Raw genomic sequence first — 18129 nt, forward strand, 5'->3', positions numbered from 1 at the left:
ACATTTTTGAATAAAATAAAAATGGCTAAAACAGATTATCAAAAATAGTTGCCGATTAATTTAATAGTTAATCAATTAAACTTTGCAGCTCTATTATAAGATTTAATTACAGTTATATTTCAAAATGTAAAAAAAAAAAAAACACTCAATTTTGCTGATTTATTTTGTTCATTTACTTCCTTTGGTGTTAAAGGATGATTAATGTTAAATGGTGCTTAATGATCTTACAGTATTTTATTTTTGGTAGAAATCAGCTCTGATAATCTGATACGTTATTACATTTGTGACAGCTTTGTGCCATATTTGATGTTACGCTGCTTGATGTGATGGATTATAATGACTGTCAACTGCAAAATAAACATTTTTATTATTTATTTCTCTGCATAATACAAAGTAATTCACCAACTCCCATTTGGATAAAAATGTACTTCTAAATTGCTACAGTTTAAGAAATACCCTAAACCATCACAGACCACTATTTCAGAGAATATTTGTGTGTAGCCATTTTCAGTTTATATCTTCACTGCTCTCTTTAAATGTACCTACAGTTGAATACATTTTACACAGCTACCAAAACATTTATTTCATTAATATCACACATCATAGTATCTTTAATGTTATGATTAAGATATCCACATCCCTTTTTCTTCCCCAGCTCCTCCAGTGCGCTATGGCTGACTGATTCACAAATACTGCTGGTCTGTTCAACATCATAAAACATACAAAACAAAACAAAGAAATGCTCACTAGTTCAAATACATCATCTACGTTATTTTGCATTAGGATGCAGTTTTATGCATAACACAAATTGTGTTTTAAGACAATAAAAAAAAGTAGTAATTCTGCAGGTGACATATGGATGAAAAGAATAACATGTAGCGCTCCGTCAAACTGAAGGAAAGCATTATCATGTAACCGCATGATGCAACTTTAACTACTAAAACCCCTTCAAGGGATGCATTCAAGAAATCCACAGATTACAGAAAAAGAAAATGGTGGTGTTATTATTCTAAAAGTTTTCACAATTTGGGCTACAAATGGCCGGCATACGGATCTATCTGCTCAGTACGGTGGCCAGCAGGGCCATTCGGATGTACATGCCGTTCTCTGCTTGACGGAAATATGCTGCCCTTGGGTCTGTGTCCACCTCGGCACTGAGAGAAAAATACAAAAGGAGACACAAGTTTTAGATAGACTTTAACAAGACTACAGTGCTGCTGTAGCAGTATTATAATTACAACAACAACAACAACAACAACAGGCAATACTTATAAAAGCCTTACGCGCACCTCTTGAAAAATGTAACTACACGTCGCAGCGACGCACGTCGCGGCGACGTGGCTTGGAAGCGTTGCATTTTTTTTTTATAGTGCCTGCCCTTTTCCAAAAAAGTTTCCGATGACTGCTTCTCAGATGGATTGTGTTAAAACATCTGGTGCGTCAGGTTAATTTATTATAGCAAAAATGCAAAGAAAATCCCTACTGTATTTTTAGCTTCTTAAATGTGAGAATTATTTGCTTTTCTTTGCATTACATCATTGTAATATCAATTTTTCACTTTTTTTCTGATTTTGTCTTTTTTCAAGGGGGAAAAAATTACTACAAAAAGTTGACATTTTTTCTATCAATACCACTTTTTACAAGAGTAAGAAACCCTGCAGCTTTGACTAATCAACTTGAAACTTAGTTGACAAAAACAGTCTCACCACAGCTACTAAATGGACCTTGTGGGGAGACGGTTTTGTCCACTAATGTTTCAAAGGTCAAGTATGAACTTTCAATCTCTCATGACCTAATATATTAGGCACGTACCACCGATTCCAGCAGAGGACCTGTGTTGCATGTTATAGCCCATCTCTCTTCCCTTGTTTCCATACCTCTGTACAGGTATGGAAACAGTTTTTTTTTTATTTATTTATTTTTTTTTTTAAACAAACTTTAAAAAAAATCTTTCCTTTTTGGTGCATTCAAGTGCTCTTAGGAAAGTAGGATCAATCTAAAATGTTGGGTATGCTTTTGACCCACCATTCTCCTCCGAATGTATTATATTTTCAAATGTATTGAACTGACAAATACGACTTGATTTGGAGACGGTGCAGTGTTTCCTTTAAGATTTCTTTTTAGCAGTGGCGGCAGGTCTGTCCGAACAACAACCCCCCCACGCCCCAGCGCCAAATGTTTTACGTATGAAACGGAACTGAAACTTTGCTGCAACACAAACTAATATATTTATTCACCTCTATTCACACACGATGAGGCATATTTTCAGTTGTGATTGATTGTATTTTTTGAGGAATCTAGGGCACTTAACAGCTACAACAGGTCGACACTTAGGACGGACCCACCGCGGTGACGTTTTTAGTGGAGCGGTTTGTTTAATCAGTCCCTCCAGAAAAACGTGATTATGCGATTCCATAATTCAATGCATAATCAGCCAAAGTCCGCATATTTATGCGGGGGCCGCATTTTTTCAAATACGCCGCACTTTCGCCGCATAAATTTCCGCGCAAAATATGCAGGGCTTGCATGATTTCATATTCACTTGTTTTCATCAAACTGCAGTTTTTGCAAGTTCCCGCAATTTCATTGCATAAAATTGCATAAATATACCGCATATTCTATTGCATTTTTTAAGAAAACGTGCCGCATAATCAAGGATTTTTGCCCACAACTATCACAAAAAAACTCTGCATTTTTCTGGAGCGACTGTTTAATTGTTGACTCGGAAGAAAGCAAATGTTTTGACAATAAACTACATCAACACAACAGTATGTGGAGTTAAACTGGATGGGCCCAATAACCTCTGAATAGTTCTACTAAAAAGGCAACCGCGACTACATTTTTTGTACAGCCCTATTTCTGATACCGTGGTGGCAGGAATTTTGCCATGGTGGGCCGCCACTATAAAATCAACATTGAGGAAACACTGCGGTGACAGACCAGGGAGTTTCTGCTATCTGTGAGAATGTATAATGGTGCTAATTGGGCCTTGCCTGATTTCATTGACTCTGGGCAGCGGATGCATCACCACCATCTTCCTTTTGGCTACAGTCATGATGTGAGGGGTGAGGACGAACTGGCCAAAACACTGAGAAAAAACACACAAAAAACAGAGCAACAAAGGTGACTTGGTGAAAGAGATACATATACGAAAGTCTCTTGCTTCTACGCCAAAAAAAAAAAAAAAGTAGAAGTTAGACTAAAGATTACATTTTACAATTTTTATTTAAAGAGGCATTATGACTATTTTTTTCTAGAAATAAGAACAGTTGATGAGATGAAACATGAGTTCACTTACAGCCTTGTACTCCTCCTCAGATGCAAACCTCTCCTTCTGGATCCGCGTCATGTAGAGGACGTCCGTCTCAGGCAGAGCTTCCTCGATACTATCAAACTCCTCCTGAAAACAGGCGAAAAAACACACAAAAAAGTTAGCATCATTTTTATTTGTTAAACTGATAACACCATTTAAAGTGCTCATATTAGGCTCATTTTCAGGTTCATAATTGTATTTAGAGGTAATATCAGAATACGTTTATGTGGTTTAATTTTCAAAAAAACACCATATTTTTGTTGTACTGCACATTGCTGCAGCTCCTCTTTTCACCCTGTGTGCTGAGCTCTCCGTTTTAGCTACAAAGTGAGACATCTCACTTCTGTTCCGTCTTTGTTGGGAGTCACACATGCGCAGTACCTAGGTAAGGACTACTAGCCAGTCAGAAGCAGAGTATGAGGGCGTGCCCTGACAGTACCTAGGTAAGGACTACTAGCCAGTCAGAAGCAGAGTATGAGGGTGCACACAAAAAAGATATATAACATAAAGGAAAGGGAAAAAGCCAAAAAGCATAATATGAGCACTTTAAAGAACCTATTATTTTGATATTTCAAAACGGTTGAGAAATTCTTATGTGAAATAGAAATACATCTGATTACATTGCCACATATTTGGCTTGTAATTGTGTTTTAACGCCGTTTAGTTCCCACCTGTCTGATGCCCTTTGAGGCCACGTAGCTGATGATCTCTGTTGGCATGTGGAGGTTCTTGGGAGCCACGTAGCGCAGGGTGATGCGGTACTGGGTCAGCAGTTTGGCGAGGGAATGAACCGTGCGGCCGTGTTTCAGATCCCCAACCATAGTTATCTGACAGAAAACATGACATATAAAGATTGATATAAAATTTAAATATGGATTAAAGTGGCAGTTGGACTCAGGGTTAAAAATTAACATTTTGATCCACCAGCCTAATGGCTAGTGAATGTTCCCATTTTACCAGCCACTCTATAGATTACCATTGCTTTTTTTGGCTGGTGAGTGAAGCAAATCTAGCAGCCACTTGCATATTTTACCGACATTTGGCTGGTAGATGGTGCCAACTCTGAACCCTGGTTGGACTACAACAATAACAACTAAAAACTAAAAGTTGGATGACTGTGGATTTGAATGTAAAGGACCGTTTTTCTTGGTCTAAAGTGATTTTGCTATCCCTCACCGTCATGCCGTTGACCGTCCCCAGCTCCTCTCTGATGGTGAAGACGTCCAGCAGCGCCTGGGTTGGGTGCTCCCCGACACCGTCTCCAGCATTGATCACAGGCTTACGGCAATGACGCGATGCAGTCTGGAGACGAGTTACAAGAAAGCAAAAACATTGAAAATGTTATTTAAGCTATGTGATTATAAGAAAAACACAGAATTACAGTACATTAACAGTATTTGTGTAAAAAAAACAACAACAGAAAACTGTCTTCTTAACTACATTTAATGAAATAGAATAACCTACAAAAGGCAGCTATATCAGTATTGGCATATATGTTGGCCAAAACACAAGAAAATTGCAGTACAGAAATGCCAATGATATAATCTGAAGTCTTTTGAAGTGTCTCCATTACAGTTTGTCAACCAGAGAGCACTGACAAGTTGGTTTTTCAACTGTAAAATGTTCCACTATATATCCATTTTATTATTATTATTATTATTATTATTATTATTATTATTATTATTATATTTCTATCCACAGCTTGTTGATCTGAGAGCTTTATCAGGGTCATATATTGGAGGTACATCAATGATATAACCATATGCAAGTACATTAATAGACTTATAAACAAGCTACAGTATCTATTTAAATCTGTCGGGAAACAGACTGGAAGGCCACAAAAAAAATTATTAATTCTTAGGAACAGGTGTCAACAGGCTTTATGAATCATGTATGAGATATATTTCCCCCCCAATAGAACTTTAAAAAAGGGTATGATTTTTGATATATCCGGAAACTAAATTAGTTGTTAATTAATTCAATAAATCAGTCATATTACTTGTTTTATACACAGCAACACGTGGCAAAGGCCCATTAAATGCAGCTTGACTTTACAAAAAGGTCGAGTCCAAGCTGAAACCCACCTCCACAGCTCCAGGCGTTGGGTGTCGGAGCACCAGAACGTCGGCGTAGCAGCTCATGGTCTGGACCGAGTCGGCCAGGGATTCTCCTTTTTGCACCGACGAGGTGGATTCGCTGAAGTGGACGACCGAGCCGCCCAGGCGCTGCATGGCTGCCGCGAAGGAGCTGCTGGTGCGAGTGCTGACCTCGTAGAACATGGACGCCATCACCTTACCCTGGACAGTGAAGAAACGAGGATCTAGCTTTTTTTGCGCTGGGCTTCGGACAAAACAAATATTAAACTGCTTTCAGGCAGGAGGACTGAGTAGTGGGTGTTCCCAAATCCCTAATGAATGCTCCGTTTCCAGGGTTTTCACAGTCTGGTTTAGTCATGAAGTATGTCTGGATTTATTGCCAAGTAAGTAACACTTACAAGGAATTTGCCTCACACACTTTTAAAAAGGAATAAACCGATTTAAAATCACTTCGGAATAAACGCAGATGCTGTAAGTACTTATATGCAGTACCTTCAGGATATCCAGGCTTCGTTCCTTCTGAACCATCAAACGCAAAGTGTGGGCAACATTAAAAAGGTGTGAGATCTGAAACGCACAAAAAACACAAAATGACGTTCCAGTCTCAAATATTAAACCATGTCATTTTATCTTCCGTTTGTGCGTGTGTAGTGTACCTGCTCTTTGCTAAACTGCCTGACAGACAGGATGTGCTGGCCCACCAGCGGGTGCAGCAGGGGAGAGGTCTGGAAGTGGGACACCTGTCCAGCAGGTAGCGGTCCCACTGCTGACTGAGGGGACAGCAGCCGGGACAGAGGAGGAGGGTGGCTGTAACCGTCCCCGACTCCAGCTGCTGGGAGCATAACCATTTCTGCAGAGAGCCCAGTGACACAGTGATACAATCCGTTAAATACAGGATTACAGTATAATACAGTGTATAGAAGGCAGAGAATACATTTAAAAAGGTAAAAGAAAGTAGGTTAAAGCTATTTCCACCTCTGAACAGCCACTACTTTACAAAGATGGTACTGAACAACTATGGGTCCAGACTTTGGACTGAAACATGGCTGGGGCATCGGTTACTTTCCTCAAACTGCTGTCCGCCATCCCGTTGAAAACCTCTTAATTTTCGGCTAGTTGAAGAGGAACTATGCAGTTTCCTTTTTAGCTTAAAGGTCCCATGACATGGTGCTCTTTGGATGCTTTTATATAGGCCTTAGTGGTCCCCTAATACTGTATCTGAAGTCTCTTTTATATAGACCTTAGTGGTCCCCTAATACTGTATCTGAAGTCTCTGTCCCGAAATTCAGCCTTGGTGCAGAATTACAGCCACTAGAGCCAGGGGCCTTGACCAACTGCCACTTTGCTTGTTTGAAAGCCATGATGTCTCTTTCTCATGGGTGGGCCAAATTCTCTGGGCGGGCAAAGCAGAGAAAGGGGAGGTAACCTTACTCCTTATGACCTCATAGGGAGAAGATTCCAGATCGGCCCATTTGAGCTTTCATTTTCTCAAAGGCAGAGCAGGATACCCAGGGCTCCTATCGCACACCTATCACCACTTATAGCCACTGGGGGACCATAGGCAGGCTGGGGGAACGCATATTAATGTTAAAAAACCTCATAAAGTGAAATGATGAGATGAGAAGGGTATGTAACGACTTGTCTAACTCTGGGGGTTACGGTGAATGAGCTAAATTCCCAATAAGAAGGCGTGTTCCTTTAACTTATATTCAAGTTTCCCTCATTCATGCATTTAGCACCACCTCGAGGAGCCATGAAGTAGTGACGCTGGGGGCAAGGAAATCTATTCAGAGCGCCCTATTTTATTCATTAAAATATTAATATTTGGCGCCAACGTATTGATTCTCATGTCACACAAAAAAGGACAATGATATATTGCTGTATTGATATTTTGTCACAGCCTTAATGTATACCCAGCGTTTTGGGAGTTGTATTACCCAGTGTTAGTCCAGGATCTGAAGAGCGGTGGGTGCGAGGAGGCAGCAGGTAGCGGCTCTCTGATGTTAGTCGCCGAGGGCTGGGTGCTCGGGTTCGGACCGGGCCTTCCCGAGGAGGAGTAGGACGTGGGTGCTCTGGAGTCTAAAACCACAGGAAATACACAATTTCAGAACAAATAGACATAATCCACCCATTTAACTACATGTTAATACCTGCTGTGATTAATCAGCATACTGGCTAGTTAGCTAGCATATAAAATCCCGTTTGTTTGGGGTTTTTAACAGTACACACGAGGACTTAAGGATAGTACAATGAATACCCTTGGGCTTTCTTTAACAGGTTCAGGGGGATGGATTGAAGCAGTGGGCCAGGTCTTCACATCCTCACCATAACCTGGAGGTACCAACACCTGAGAGAGAGAGAGAGAGAGAGAGAGAGAGAGAGAGAGAGAGAGAGAGAGAGAGAGAGAGAGAGAGAGAGAGAGAGAGAGAGAGAGAGAGAGAGAGAGAGAGAGAGAGAGAGAGAGAAATCAAATTACATAATACATACAAATGTTATATTAAGTGACATTTTGTGTACCTCAACTTTTATCGAGGTAGGTAAGTATTACTAAAAATTAAAAGTATGCACTGTTCCTGTGTACATTCCACAAAACCGTGGGCAATATTTTCAAAGCTTTTTAATTTGAGGTTTTTATAAGTCCTAACTGTACTACCACACTATTTGTAGCAAACCGCAACAATGTCCATTCCAGTTCACCATAATTCATAAACATATAGTTTAATACAGCCTTTTTTTTTTTTTATAGGTCACGTGTGAACACAGAGAGGCGCGTGATTGCTGACCTGGCCGTCGATGTAGGCCACCTCTCCTCGTAGAACCACGCGGCGGACTTTACCCTTCACCTTCAGACCCTGAAAAGGTGTCCACTTGGACTTTGTGAACTGCATGGCCTGAGGAATAACCCACTCCTGCTCCAAGTCCACCTGAAAGGCACAGACAATATGATTAGGTCATTAATAATATAGTAAGTGTGAGCATTATCTGTCAGATTATGTATGAAGCACACATCGTCGTGACGGTTCTGGCCTCAAATGCAGAAGCAAGACACAAAAATCAAGACATACGTAGACCCCAGGCCATAAAAACGTTGTGTGTGTGTGTGTGTGTGTGTGTGTGTGTGTGTGTGTCTGTCTGTCTCTGTGTACCTCCACATAGGTGTTGTCCTGGACAGGCAGGTTGAAGATCCTGCGTGGGTTGTCGTAAAGACGCCTGATGATATCATCCATGGTGAGACGTCCATCGCTGACGGCGGTCAGCAGCAGCGGCAGCATCGTTTCCAGGCCGGGGTAGCCCGGAGGGGGATGATCCCCGTTCTTCTCCTCTACAGAGTGGGGAGCTAGCAACACAAAACACATTCACGAGTGAAACCTACGCTCTCGTCTTAAGGCGTAAATCATGATTTCATCATCAGACTGGTCTCTGTGCGGTTACAGACCGTGATCTGTGGCAAAGCAGTCAATGATGTCCAGGTTTTCCCACAGAGCCTCCATGTCCTCCTTTGTTCCCAGCATGGGTCGGACCTGCGCTCGTCCCGCGCCGATCTCTACCACGTTTTCCTCACAAAGGAAGAGGTGATGAGGTGCCACCTCACAGGTGACCTGGATGCCCTTCTGCTTTGCCGCTCGGATGATTAGGATCTGAAAAAGAAAAAAGGTTAACACGTTTAATAACACCCACGGGGACATTGGGCCGGTGAAGCAGCAAAGTGTCTATTTCTATACTGCAGAGAAGAATATAAAGCATACATCCTTAAAGGTATTGAAAGTACCATAAAGTAAAGGTTACAGCATTATGAGGATGTACCTGAGGCATCAATTGTCTGAAGGTTATTGTGAATGCTTGGCACACAAATGTTAGACCATGAATACAATGCTGAAATACTGTAGCATTAGAAGTCTCTGCACCATTTGATTTCTATAATAACAAAAATTTAAAGTGTATTTTACCTCCTCCTTCTTGGCTATGTGGCAGATGTGAACTGGCCGCTGGTAGAGCTGGGCCACCATGAGGATTGCAGCCACCGTCTGCTTCTCGGCGTGAGCCACGATGGGCATCTGCTTCGGCCACTTCTCAAAGTGCTTTGTACAGAACAGGACGGTTAGTTTGGTGTACAATGTGGGACAATGGAGGCAAATATTTCAACTGGTCTTCTGCAAGCATTAAGGCAGATTTATGGTTGTACGGAGGATCTACGCAGAGCTTACGTCATAGACAATGTAAGTGGCCTGAGGTTTATACTTGTGCGCTGGTGTCTGGGTAAATACATAACATAATGAGTAGGGGGAAATGCGACGCTGCCAAGCGGACCGATCACAGTTGTTGTGTTCTACGTCTCTGCGTTGTGTAGTTTTTTCAGAGATGCATGTCAGGCTACGCCGTATCTACATGTACATACCTACGGCGTAGATTTAACGCAGGACTATAAATTGGGCTTTAGTCAGAGATAGCCAAATAGAGAAGCCAGTGAAGTGCCATAACAGTGATTAGATGCCGGCTCCAAGAAATGTCACAACAGAGCAGTCAGTGGAAACAAAATACTTAAAAAACAGTCACACTTAGCTCTGTTTTAACTACATTTTTTTTTAAGAAGAATTTAAACTAGTAAACAAAGGTTCAACCACAGCGGTTTGGTAAAGGTGTATAGAGTTACCTCCATCCAGAGAGAGACGTTGTCCATCTTGAGGGTGGAGTACGTGTCGTTCAGGTACATCTTCAGACCGGCAGCCTGGCTAGCGATGGACGGCAGGACGGCAGCGTTGTCTGAAGCAGCGCCCAAATACAGGGCGTAGTCACACCGGCAGCCCGCTTTGGCCAGCTGATGACACAACCCAACACAAGATTTATTTATTTAATGAATATTACTTAAGTTAACGTTGATTTCTCGCTCTCAATTTCAAAGAAAATGTGGGCGTACCTTCTGTACCAGGGCCAGAGTGCTGGCGTCAGTAATGGCAGGGGAGGTATTGGGCATTGCACACACCATGGTCACTCCTCCTGCCAGAGCAGCTGCTGTACCAGAGGAGAAGTCCTCCTTATGGGTGGCACCAGGCTCCCGCAGGTGAACATGCACATCGATTAGACCTAAGAATCAATCGCAAAAGAAAAATGTGTTGCTGTTGTGAGTAATTATACCTGCTTTAAGTTACAATGAGTAAAATTACATGCACACAAATATTCTATTGGCAACGCTCATCCTGATGGTTGATTCGTCGTGGGATATTACCTTTACACGGAACATAAAGTAACCTGGTTATTCATATCACTTTACAAATCATTCTAACAGTATACATGTTCCTGGAACCAGGATATAATTTTTAGATGCAAAAAACACAAACTAAGTGTTTGTTATATATTGAATAAAATAAAATGAATAAAATATTTTTTTTTGCAGATGTCTTAGTTACAACACGATTGAGCTAGCAAAGCAGTTTTGTGTTTATATGTGCAAGCGGGATTTATTCAGTTGGGGGAAATCCCACGGTCTCTAAAGCTACAGCTCAGAATTGTCTGGCTGACTAAACAGGGAGGGACCCATCTGCTAGCGATAGGGGCCGAGACTGAGAGAGCTTCATGGAGCTACATGGATAAATATGCACCAAACAAGCCACTTTGAAATTTTGCGGTTCTCATGAATACAAAAGTTGGGTGACCCTCCCCCCTAGACTAAAAAAAAAATTGGATGACCCTCCCATCAACAAAGAATAAAAAGACATGACCCTCCCCTATTTTCCTCCGGTGGTCCATTCCATAAATACTGATCGGTCCCTAAACACTTATAATTAACCTTACAATAAGCAAGATATTAGAGTGCATTTCAACACAGTGATTGGCGATTACTATGAATACTGTGATACAAAGTTAACAGCCATGTGTACACATCAAAACATTAATACTAGAAGTCCACTTTTAACTATAGAGCGAAGAAAGAAAAACAGCTGCCACATCTTTGTAGTTAGTATTCAAACATACATATTTGTTTACCTATTAGTGTTACTAATTAATATTGTTGAAACTCTTTTTTTGAAGATCTAAAGGTTATCTATTTTGTTGTTTTCTCGGAAACCCAAACCAAAATGTCTGTTCTCCATTTCTTGCAGTGGTCAGAGTTTTGTGGTCAGTTTTCCTCATGGTGCAAAAGGTGTGTTTATGGAGAGAAGGGGAGAGTAGTTGGTGGTTTTTCTCCTCTTTGTTTTTTTAAAAAAAAAAGAGCAGGCGCAACCCCCCTTTTTCTCATGGAGAGATTGATGACCAGGTCAAAGTGGTTTTCCTCCAAATAGTTCATGATGCTGCGCTGCTTCTCTTTAGTGGGACAATCGCTGTCCTCCTCTTCAAATGGCCAGTCCACTGCTTTCACCTGAAACAGGGAAAACAAGGATATTTTTGATGCAGTGTGTCCCAACACAGACTAACTTCTGGCGGTGCGCCACAGAATCTGATTTTGTTTTTAACTTTATTTAAAAAACACACATTTCCTTTCCCTGCTCTCCCTCAGTCTCTCTGACACACACACACACACACACACACACACACACACACACACACACACACACACACACACACACACACACACACACACACACACACACACACACACACACACACACACACACACACACACACACACACACACACACACACACACACACACACACACACACACACACGGCCTATTTGGTGCAGAGAAGACGGATGGCAAAATTCACAAGTTCACGAAAGGATGGTATCTCGTGAACACCTTTACACAATCGCACATTAAAAAGTGCTATAAAAAATATTTTATAATCTGAATACAATGTTGTCAGTGTGTTAATGTTGGAGTCCTGACCCGACCTTTAGCAAACAAGCGATTGCCCCTTCTTTAGAAAGTTTGCTAGTCGCAAGTTTGCGGTAAAATGCAGTTGGGTTGTCGAGGTCAAAACACTATATGTAGCAGCTGTGAATCCAATAAACTTGGGTGATACTTACTCCTTAATATTCTTGTTTAATTTTACAACAGCTCAGTTCAGTTACCTTGACTCCATGTTCTGTGTAGAAATCTGCAGTACCCAGACTGGCGTACAGGTCGTAACCCATAGACTCCAGAGCCTGCACGGTGGGCAGCAGTTCACTCTTGTTCTGTAAACACACAAAACATAGTCAACAAAATGGTTATGAGTTATATCATCTTAGGTTTGGATTAACAAAAGTTATGGATAATAAAATAATTGTTATTTTTTTTAGCTATTTATCAGCACTAGGAAAGTTTCAAGTGGTCTCAGTTCTATCATGTAACCGATCTGTTTTGACAAAAAAAAATTATTTTCACATGATTACGTGGCCTTAAGCACCATCTGTTAATCGAAACGCAAAACTGCAGATCTACTGTAACGTGCCACCGTTTCTAAATTGGTCTAGATGCATAACTTAAACTGCCACCTGGATCAGCTGAACACAACATGCACCTGCCAAATTATCAACTCTTGACTTTGAGAAATTCATCAGTGTTTAAAAGCAAGTTTAATGTTGATGTCGGTACCTTATAGCTGCCGATGGAGAGCAGGATGTTCTTCTTGGGAATCTTGAAGCCCGTGGAGAGCATGGCTTTGAGGTAAGCCTCGTATCTGTTCTCGCCAAAACAGGCCACCTCGCCTGTGCTGGTCATCTCCACCCCGAGCACCACGTCAGCTCCGGCCAGCCGAGAGAATGAAAACTGGGGAACCTGGAGGACGTGTGACACGTGGTCAGAAGGCGAAACGATAACTGATGGGTGCTTTCGCAGAAATAATTAAAAAGGTCCCCCCATAGAAGCTGCTATACAGCCCTTACAAGTGACTTAAGTTACCTTGACTCCTACAATCCCCTTTCCTCTCATTAGCCCCACAGGCTGCACGTCCTCCCCCACAATGGCCTGAGTTGCCAGGGCAACAAGGTCCACGCCCAGTGTCTTGGATACGAAGGGGAAGGAGCGAGACACTCGCACGTTGCACTCGATCACCTTCAGTTGATCATCCTGGCAAAAAAATAATAATCACAGCATAAGATTATTGTTAATAACTTGCTCTATTGTTTTTGACCCTTACTCTAACTTCCCTACCCGTTAATAAATACTTTCAAATTCAAGCACTGCATCAGACTGAGATACTTGTTCGCTGGAATGGAATCCCTTCGATATTTGTTAAAGGAAGATGGAGTGGTAGATACATAAAGTCGATGCATCTTCATAATAATTCACGAGCCGCCTGACATTGTGTTCATGTTGGACTATTTATTGTTCTCATTATTTTGTTGTTTTTTTGCACTAAGCAATCAGTAAGTGACATATCTGTCCAGCCAAATGTCATTTTCAGTCAACACACAAATTGTTGTCAGTTTTTCACAACAATTGAAGAAATATGTGTTGTTGTTTGTGTAAGTTGACCTACAACAATCTCTAAAAGGCACATTTTTCTGCTGCCGTTTTTCATAGTCCCCATTCTTAACGCCACCTAACAAAGCTGTGATGGGTTTCTGGAAGAAACAGCTACAAAAAAACAGCCACAACACCAGAGATTTGTGCAGATATTTGTATCTCTGCACAAATCTGAGATGTTGGTGTTGATTAAGAGGTCCGTCACAAGTTTGTATCAATAATTAACAGAGTAATTATGGTAATTTTGCACAGTTTACTGTACTGTCTGTAGCTGTATGCTACTCTCCAAAAGATAAGCCATTAAGTGTTTTTTTTGCTTTTGTACTATCTAGCAAGCATGCCAATAAAAACATTACCTACCAACAATTTAAATCATGTGTCATTCACTGGCTGAAACTTAACATTTTAGGACCGACAGCCTGTTTTCTGATCCATATGAACATGGCAGAACTTCCAGGATGACTCTCACCTTGGCAATCAGCTGCAGGTTGAAAGGTCCAGTGACCTGCAGCTCCAGGCCGATGGCGTGGACGATGATCTTGATCCTCTCCATCGTCTTCTGATTGATATCCTGGGGTGGTGTCACCAGTGTGGCGTCACCAGAGTGAACGCCAGCGTTCTCCACGTGTTCGGACACTGCGATGGCCATCACTACCCCGTCACAGGCTACGGCGTCCACGTCTATCTCCTGGAAAATGCAAAAATGTCACAGACCTTGATAACTTGACTTTATGAAGCTCATATTCTCTGGCAGATTGTCTTAAAACTCAACGGCTTTGTTTTCTAACCTTGGCCTCCTGTATGAATTTGGAGATGACAACAGGGTGTTCCTTGGACACGGCTACAGCGTTAGTCAGGTATTTCTCGAGGTCGCTGTCACTGTAGGCGACGTTCATGGCCGCCCCGCTGAGAACGTAGGAGGGTCGAACCAGGCAGGGATAACCCACAGTCTCACAGAACTTCCAAGCAGACTGGAGAAAAAAGAAACGGGAAACCGATGGGAGGACTTTGAGCATGTTCTTACTTGTCTTCCTAAATTTAATATGCAGCATGCAGAAAAAGACCCTAAACAATACCTTACAAAAACCATAAAATCTATTAGTGTTAAAAAAATGGCACATATGCAGAGATAATCATTCTGTGTTTTTGAGAAAGTCACTATTTTAAAACATATTGTGGTATATGCTAGAGATGGACCATACCAGTAATCGGCTCCGATACTGCCTAAAACTCTGGTATCGGTAAGTACTGGAGTTTATGCACCGATCCCATACCACGTAATAAAGCCCTAAAGAAAATCTACGTTAAAGTAGTTTATTTATCTTCTTTTTCCGTTATAACTGACTGTCAAACTGGATAATAAAAGAAAGGTCTGTGGCATTCACTGTTTGGGTTTGTTCATGTTTCACAAAGAGTTAAACCTGAGCCAGACTGACAAAGATAGAAATCACATCACATCCATACAGGGATAGTAGTATACAGCTGTTAAAACATAATAAAATATATGACGCACTGGTATCAGATCGGTACTCGGTATTGGAAGATGTAAGGTATCGGAATCGGGAAGCAAAAAAATGGTATCGGGCCATCTCTAGTATAAACCCAGTCCGTTGTACCTCAGTGTCCGAGAGCTCCTTCCACTGTGGCTGGCTGATTCCGATCGTGTCCAGCATTCGGGAGAACTTGAACCGGTTCTCGGCACAGTCGATGAACTCCGGTGAAGTCCCCAGGATGCGGCACTGCTGGCGGTGCAGCGACATGGCGATGTTGTTGGGCAGCTGGCCTCCCATAGAGAGAATCACTCCCTCTGGGTTTTCCCTCTCATAGATATCCATCACGACCTGGAGGTATGTACAGGACACTTAGAAACCTCAACTGAAAAATCACACAATGTGTTTCAAGTACGGTTGAATAGATCCAGTGAAACACACCCACAAACTGTGTCCTAAACAATTTCTATCAAGTTGAACTCAACATAGAGTAAAAAAAAGCTACAAAAGTTAAGATATGTATTACTGTCATTAATTATTAAATCAAATCTTACCTCAAACGAGATCTCATCAAAGTAGAGGCGGTCACACATGTCGTAGTCTGTACTGACCGTCTCTGGGTTGTAGTTCACCATTATGGTCTTATAACCCATCTGCAATAAATGTGACAACCAAACGTTATTAAAACCATATTTATGCATGTTAAGTGGCTGCCAGTCACATAAAAAAGTTAGGTATCATCTGCAGCTGCACTCGGTAATGTTTTAATAATCACGTGACTCCATCAGGCTAAATTCACAAAGCAGGCTGTCGCGGTATTTTAGGCCTCCTGCACACTGCCTGTGTGGCGTGAGCGTGGCGTTTCTTACATGTCAGCTGCGTGGCGTTTTCTATGTCTTTGCACACCAGAAACATGTCCACGCAGCAGACACGCTCACGCCACGCAGGCAGGAACCCTAATAATTAAGGTCCGGCGAGCTGTGAGCCGAGTCACTCATCTTTAGTATAGTTAGTTACAGTGTAGTTTTTAAACTATGGGTAAAATAGAAATTTGAAAATAGAGAGATGGAGTGGGGTAGGAAGAGGTTATCAAATAAAGTAAATTACTTAAAAATAAATAAAACAATTTCAGTGTATTGTTTAATTATATCAGTGATGCACTCGGCACTCATACAGCTGATGTGACAGCAGAAAAAGAAAAGAAAAAAAACTGCCCCTCACTTCCATTTCAGTCATTAACATGCCAAGAAACCAAGCTTAAATTTAAATTAAAATAAAGAAAAGTTCATTTAAAAAAAAGGTACCAACAATCTGCAGCATTACGAGATCATGACTTACCTTCCTGAGCTCGGTGATGCAGCCGACTGCACACCAATCAAACTCCACGCTGCTGCCGATGCGGTATACACCGGAGCCGATCACCATGACGTGCTGATCATCAAAGCCCAGGTCGTCCTCTGTGCCGTGGTAGGTCAAGTACAGGTAGTTTGTGTGGGCGGGCCATTCAGCCGCCACCGTATCGATCTGCTTCACTACAGGTAGGATGGACCAATCGTGACGCAGCTTTCTTACTACAAGCTCTGTGCTGTAGGAGAACAAAAACGCTATATATTTTATTTTTTTCCCCCAAAAGGCAAAATATGTATCAAAGCATTCTGAATTAAGTACTGTGGTGCTGCAGAGCTGCCCAGCCTACAAATCCTTGTTTGGTACAGATCCTTGCAAAAATCACACTATGATTTTTATTTTAATATATTCCAATGAAAATGAGAGTAATGATACAAAAATAATCCTTCCCTCCAATATCGTGAATCATATTGCAATATCAGTCAAAATAATCGCAATTAGATATTTTCCTCATATCGTGCAGCCCTAGTAATGCCAACGGATTGCAACAGCTATCCTAAAAAATGATGAGGGGCAATGTGTCCTCAGGCCCACATTGTGTTTCCCACTCACCTCTGGACAGCTTGTGCTATCTGCTTGTCTGAGAAGCCCAGCTGCTTGGCCTTTCGCATCACCTCTGGAGGCATGACACCCTCATCCTGGTAGGTAGAACAATGTCGATGAAATAAATTGAAGACAGGACAACTGCTGCTAATTTATCCCCCATCAGTTCCCCTTCGATCAAATGTACCTGGTTGTACGTCTCCAGCAGCCGCTCGTGGTCGGTGATGTTCTTCATCTTGTGCAGGAACCAGCGGTCGATCTTGGTGAGCTCGTACAGCTGGTCCACCGTGTAGCCGCCTCTGAACGCCGACGCCAAAACAAAGATACGCTTATCCGTAGGAGTCTGCAACTCCTGGTAGAAGAAGCAAGGCATGATTATGTATTTTAATTCAGCTCAAATGCAACTCTCTTGGTTGGGATTGGGCATCGAGAACAGATTCCTACTTGGAATCGTTTCAAAGTAACGATTCCAGTAGAATCGTTTCTTTATTGGAATCGTTTGGAGGATTTGGTTTCAAATCCGATCATCGCTTCCCAATTTAACATGCACAAGTTTTGGTTTCCGAAGCGGCCAGGCGCTTGTTGTGTTGCAGCCTTGGAGGACAGTAAGTGGCGCTCTAGTGTGGCTTTATTTTACATAGAAAAAGCCCTGAATCACCACTGAATCAAAATAAAATGTTCCTCTTATTTGTGAAATACGCATGTGACCCGTTTCAACTCCACCCCTCAAAGAACCGGAAGAACCGAAATTGAAAGGAAGAATCGAAATTGGAATCAAAATTGTTAAAATCCAAACGATGCCCAACCCTAATCGTGATGCTAGACATTTGTCAGCTTTTGAGCATTTGGACTGGACAGCAGCCACATATTCAGTAATAGTAGAAGATAGTA

General features: G+C 41.7%; 1 protein-coding gene across 1 annotated transcript in view; it reads right to left on the minus strand.

Moving 5' to 3' along the window:
• Positions 1 to 348: 348 nt before the first annotated feature.
• Positions 349 to 18129, minus strand: part of cad (carbamoyl-phosphate synthetase 2, aspartate transcarbamylase, and dihydroorotase) — a 34838-nt gene continuing 17057 nt past the window's right edge. Inside the window, exons 17-44 of the mRNA XM_039781358.1 lie at positions 17426 to 17590; positions 17248 to 17333; positions 16627 to 16873; positions 15843 to 15941; positions 15415 to 15639; positions 14587 to 14769; positions 14268 to 14486; positions 13232 to 13399; positions 12926 to 13108; positions 12421 to 12525; positions 11630 to 11764; positions 10692 to 10704; positions 10325 to 10491; positions 10061 to 10225; positions 9357 to 9488; positions 8846 to 9047; positions 8556 to 8746; positions 8193 to 8333; positions 7667 to 7756; positions 7347 to 7488; positions 6066 to 6259; positions 5902 to 5976; positions 5398 to 5610; positions 4490 to 4615; positions 3985 to 4140; positions 3299 to 3400; positions 2994 to 3088; positions 349 to 1154 (exon numbers count right to left, since the gene is read on the minus strand). Coding sequence (XP_039637292.1) covers positions 1055 to 1154; positions 2994 to 3088; positions 3299 to 3400; positions 3985 to 4140; positions 4490 to 4615; positions 5398 to 5610; positions 5902 to 5976; positions 6066 to 6259; positions 7347 to 7488; positions 7667 to 7756; positions 8193 to 8333; positions 8556 to 8746; positions 8846 to 9047; positions 9357 to 9488; positions 10061 to 10225; positions 10325 to 10491; positions 10692 to 10704; positions 11630 to 11764; positions 12421 to 12525; positions 12926 to 13108; positions 13232 to 13399; positions 14268 to 14486; positions 14587 to 14769; positions 15415 to 15639; positions 15843 to 15941; positions 16627 to 16873; positions 17248 to 17333; positions 17426 to 17590 — 4119 coding nt within the window. The 3' untranslated portion in view covers positions 349 to 1054. The remainder of the gene's footprint in view (positions 1155 to 2993; positions 3089 to 3298; positions 3401 to 3984; positions 4141 to 4489; positions 4616 to 5397; positions 5611 to 5901; positions 5977 to 6065; positions 6260 to 7346; positions 7489 to 7666; positions 7757 to 8192; positions 8334 to 8555; positions 8747 to 8845; positions 9048 to 9356; positions 9489 to 10060; positions 10226 to 10324; positions 10492 to 10691; positions 10705 to 11629; positions 11765 to 12420; positions 12526 to 12925; positions 13109 to 13231; positions 13400 to 14267; positions 14487 to 14586; positions 14770 to 15414; positions 15640 to 15842; positions 15942 to 16626; positions 16874 to 17247; positions 17334 to 17425; positions 17591 to 18129) is intronic.

Source organism: Perca fluviatilis, chromosome 18 (genome assembly GCF_010015445.1).
Source record: "Perca fluviatilis chromosome 18, GENO_Pfluv_1.0, whole genome shotgun sequence".
NCBI lineage: Eukaryota > Metazoa > Chordata > Actinopteri > Perciformes > Percidae > Perca > Perca fluviatilis.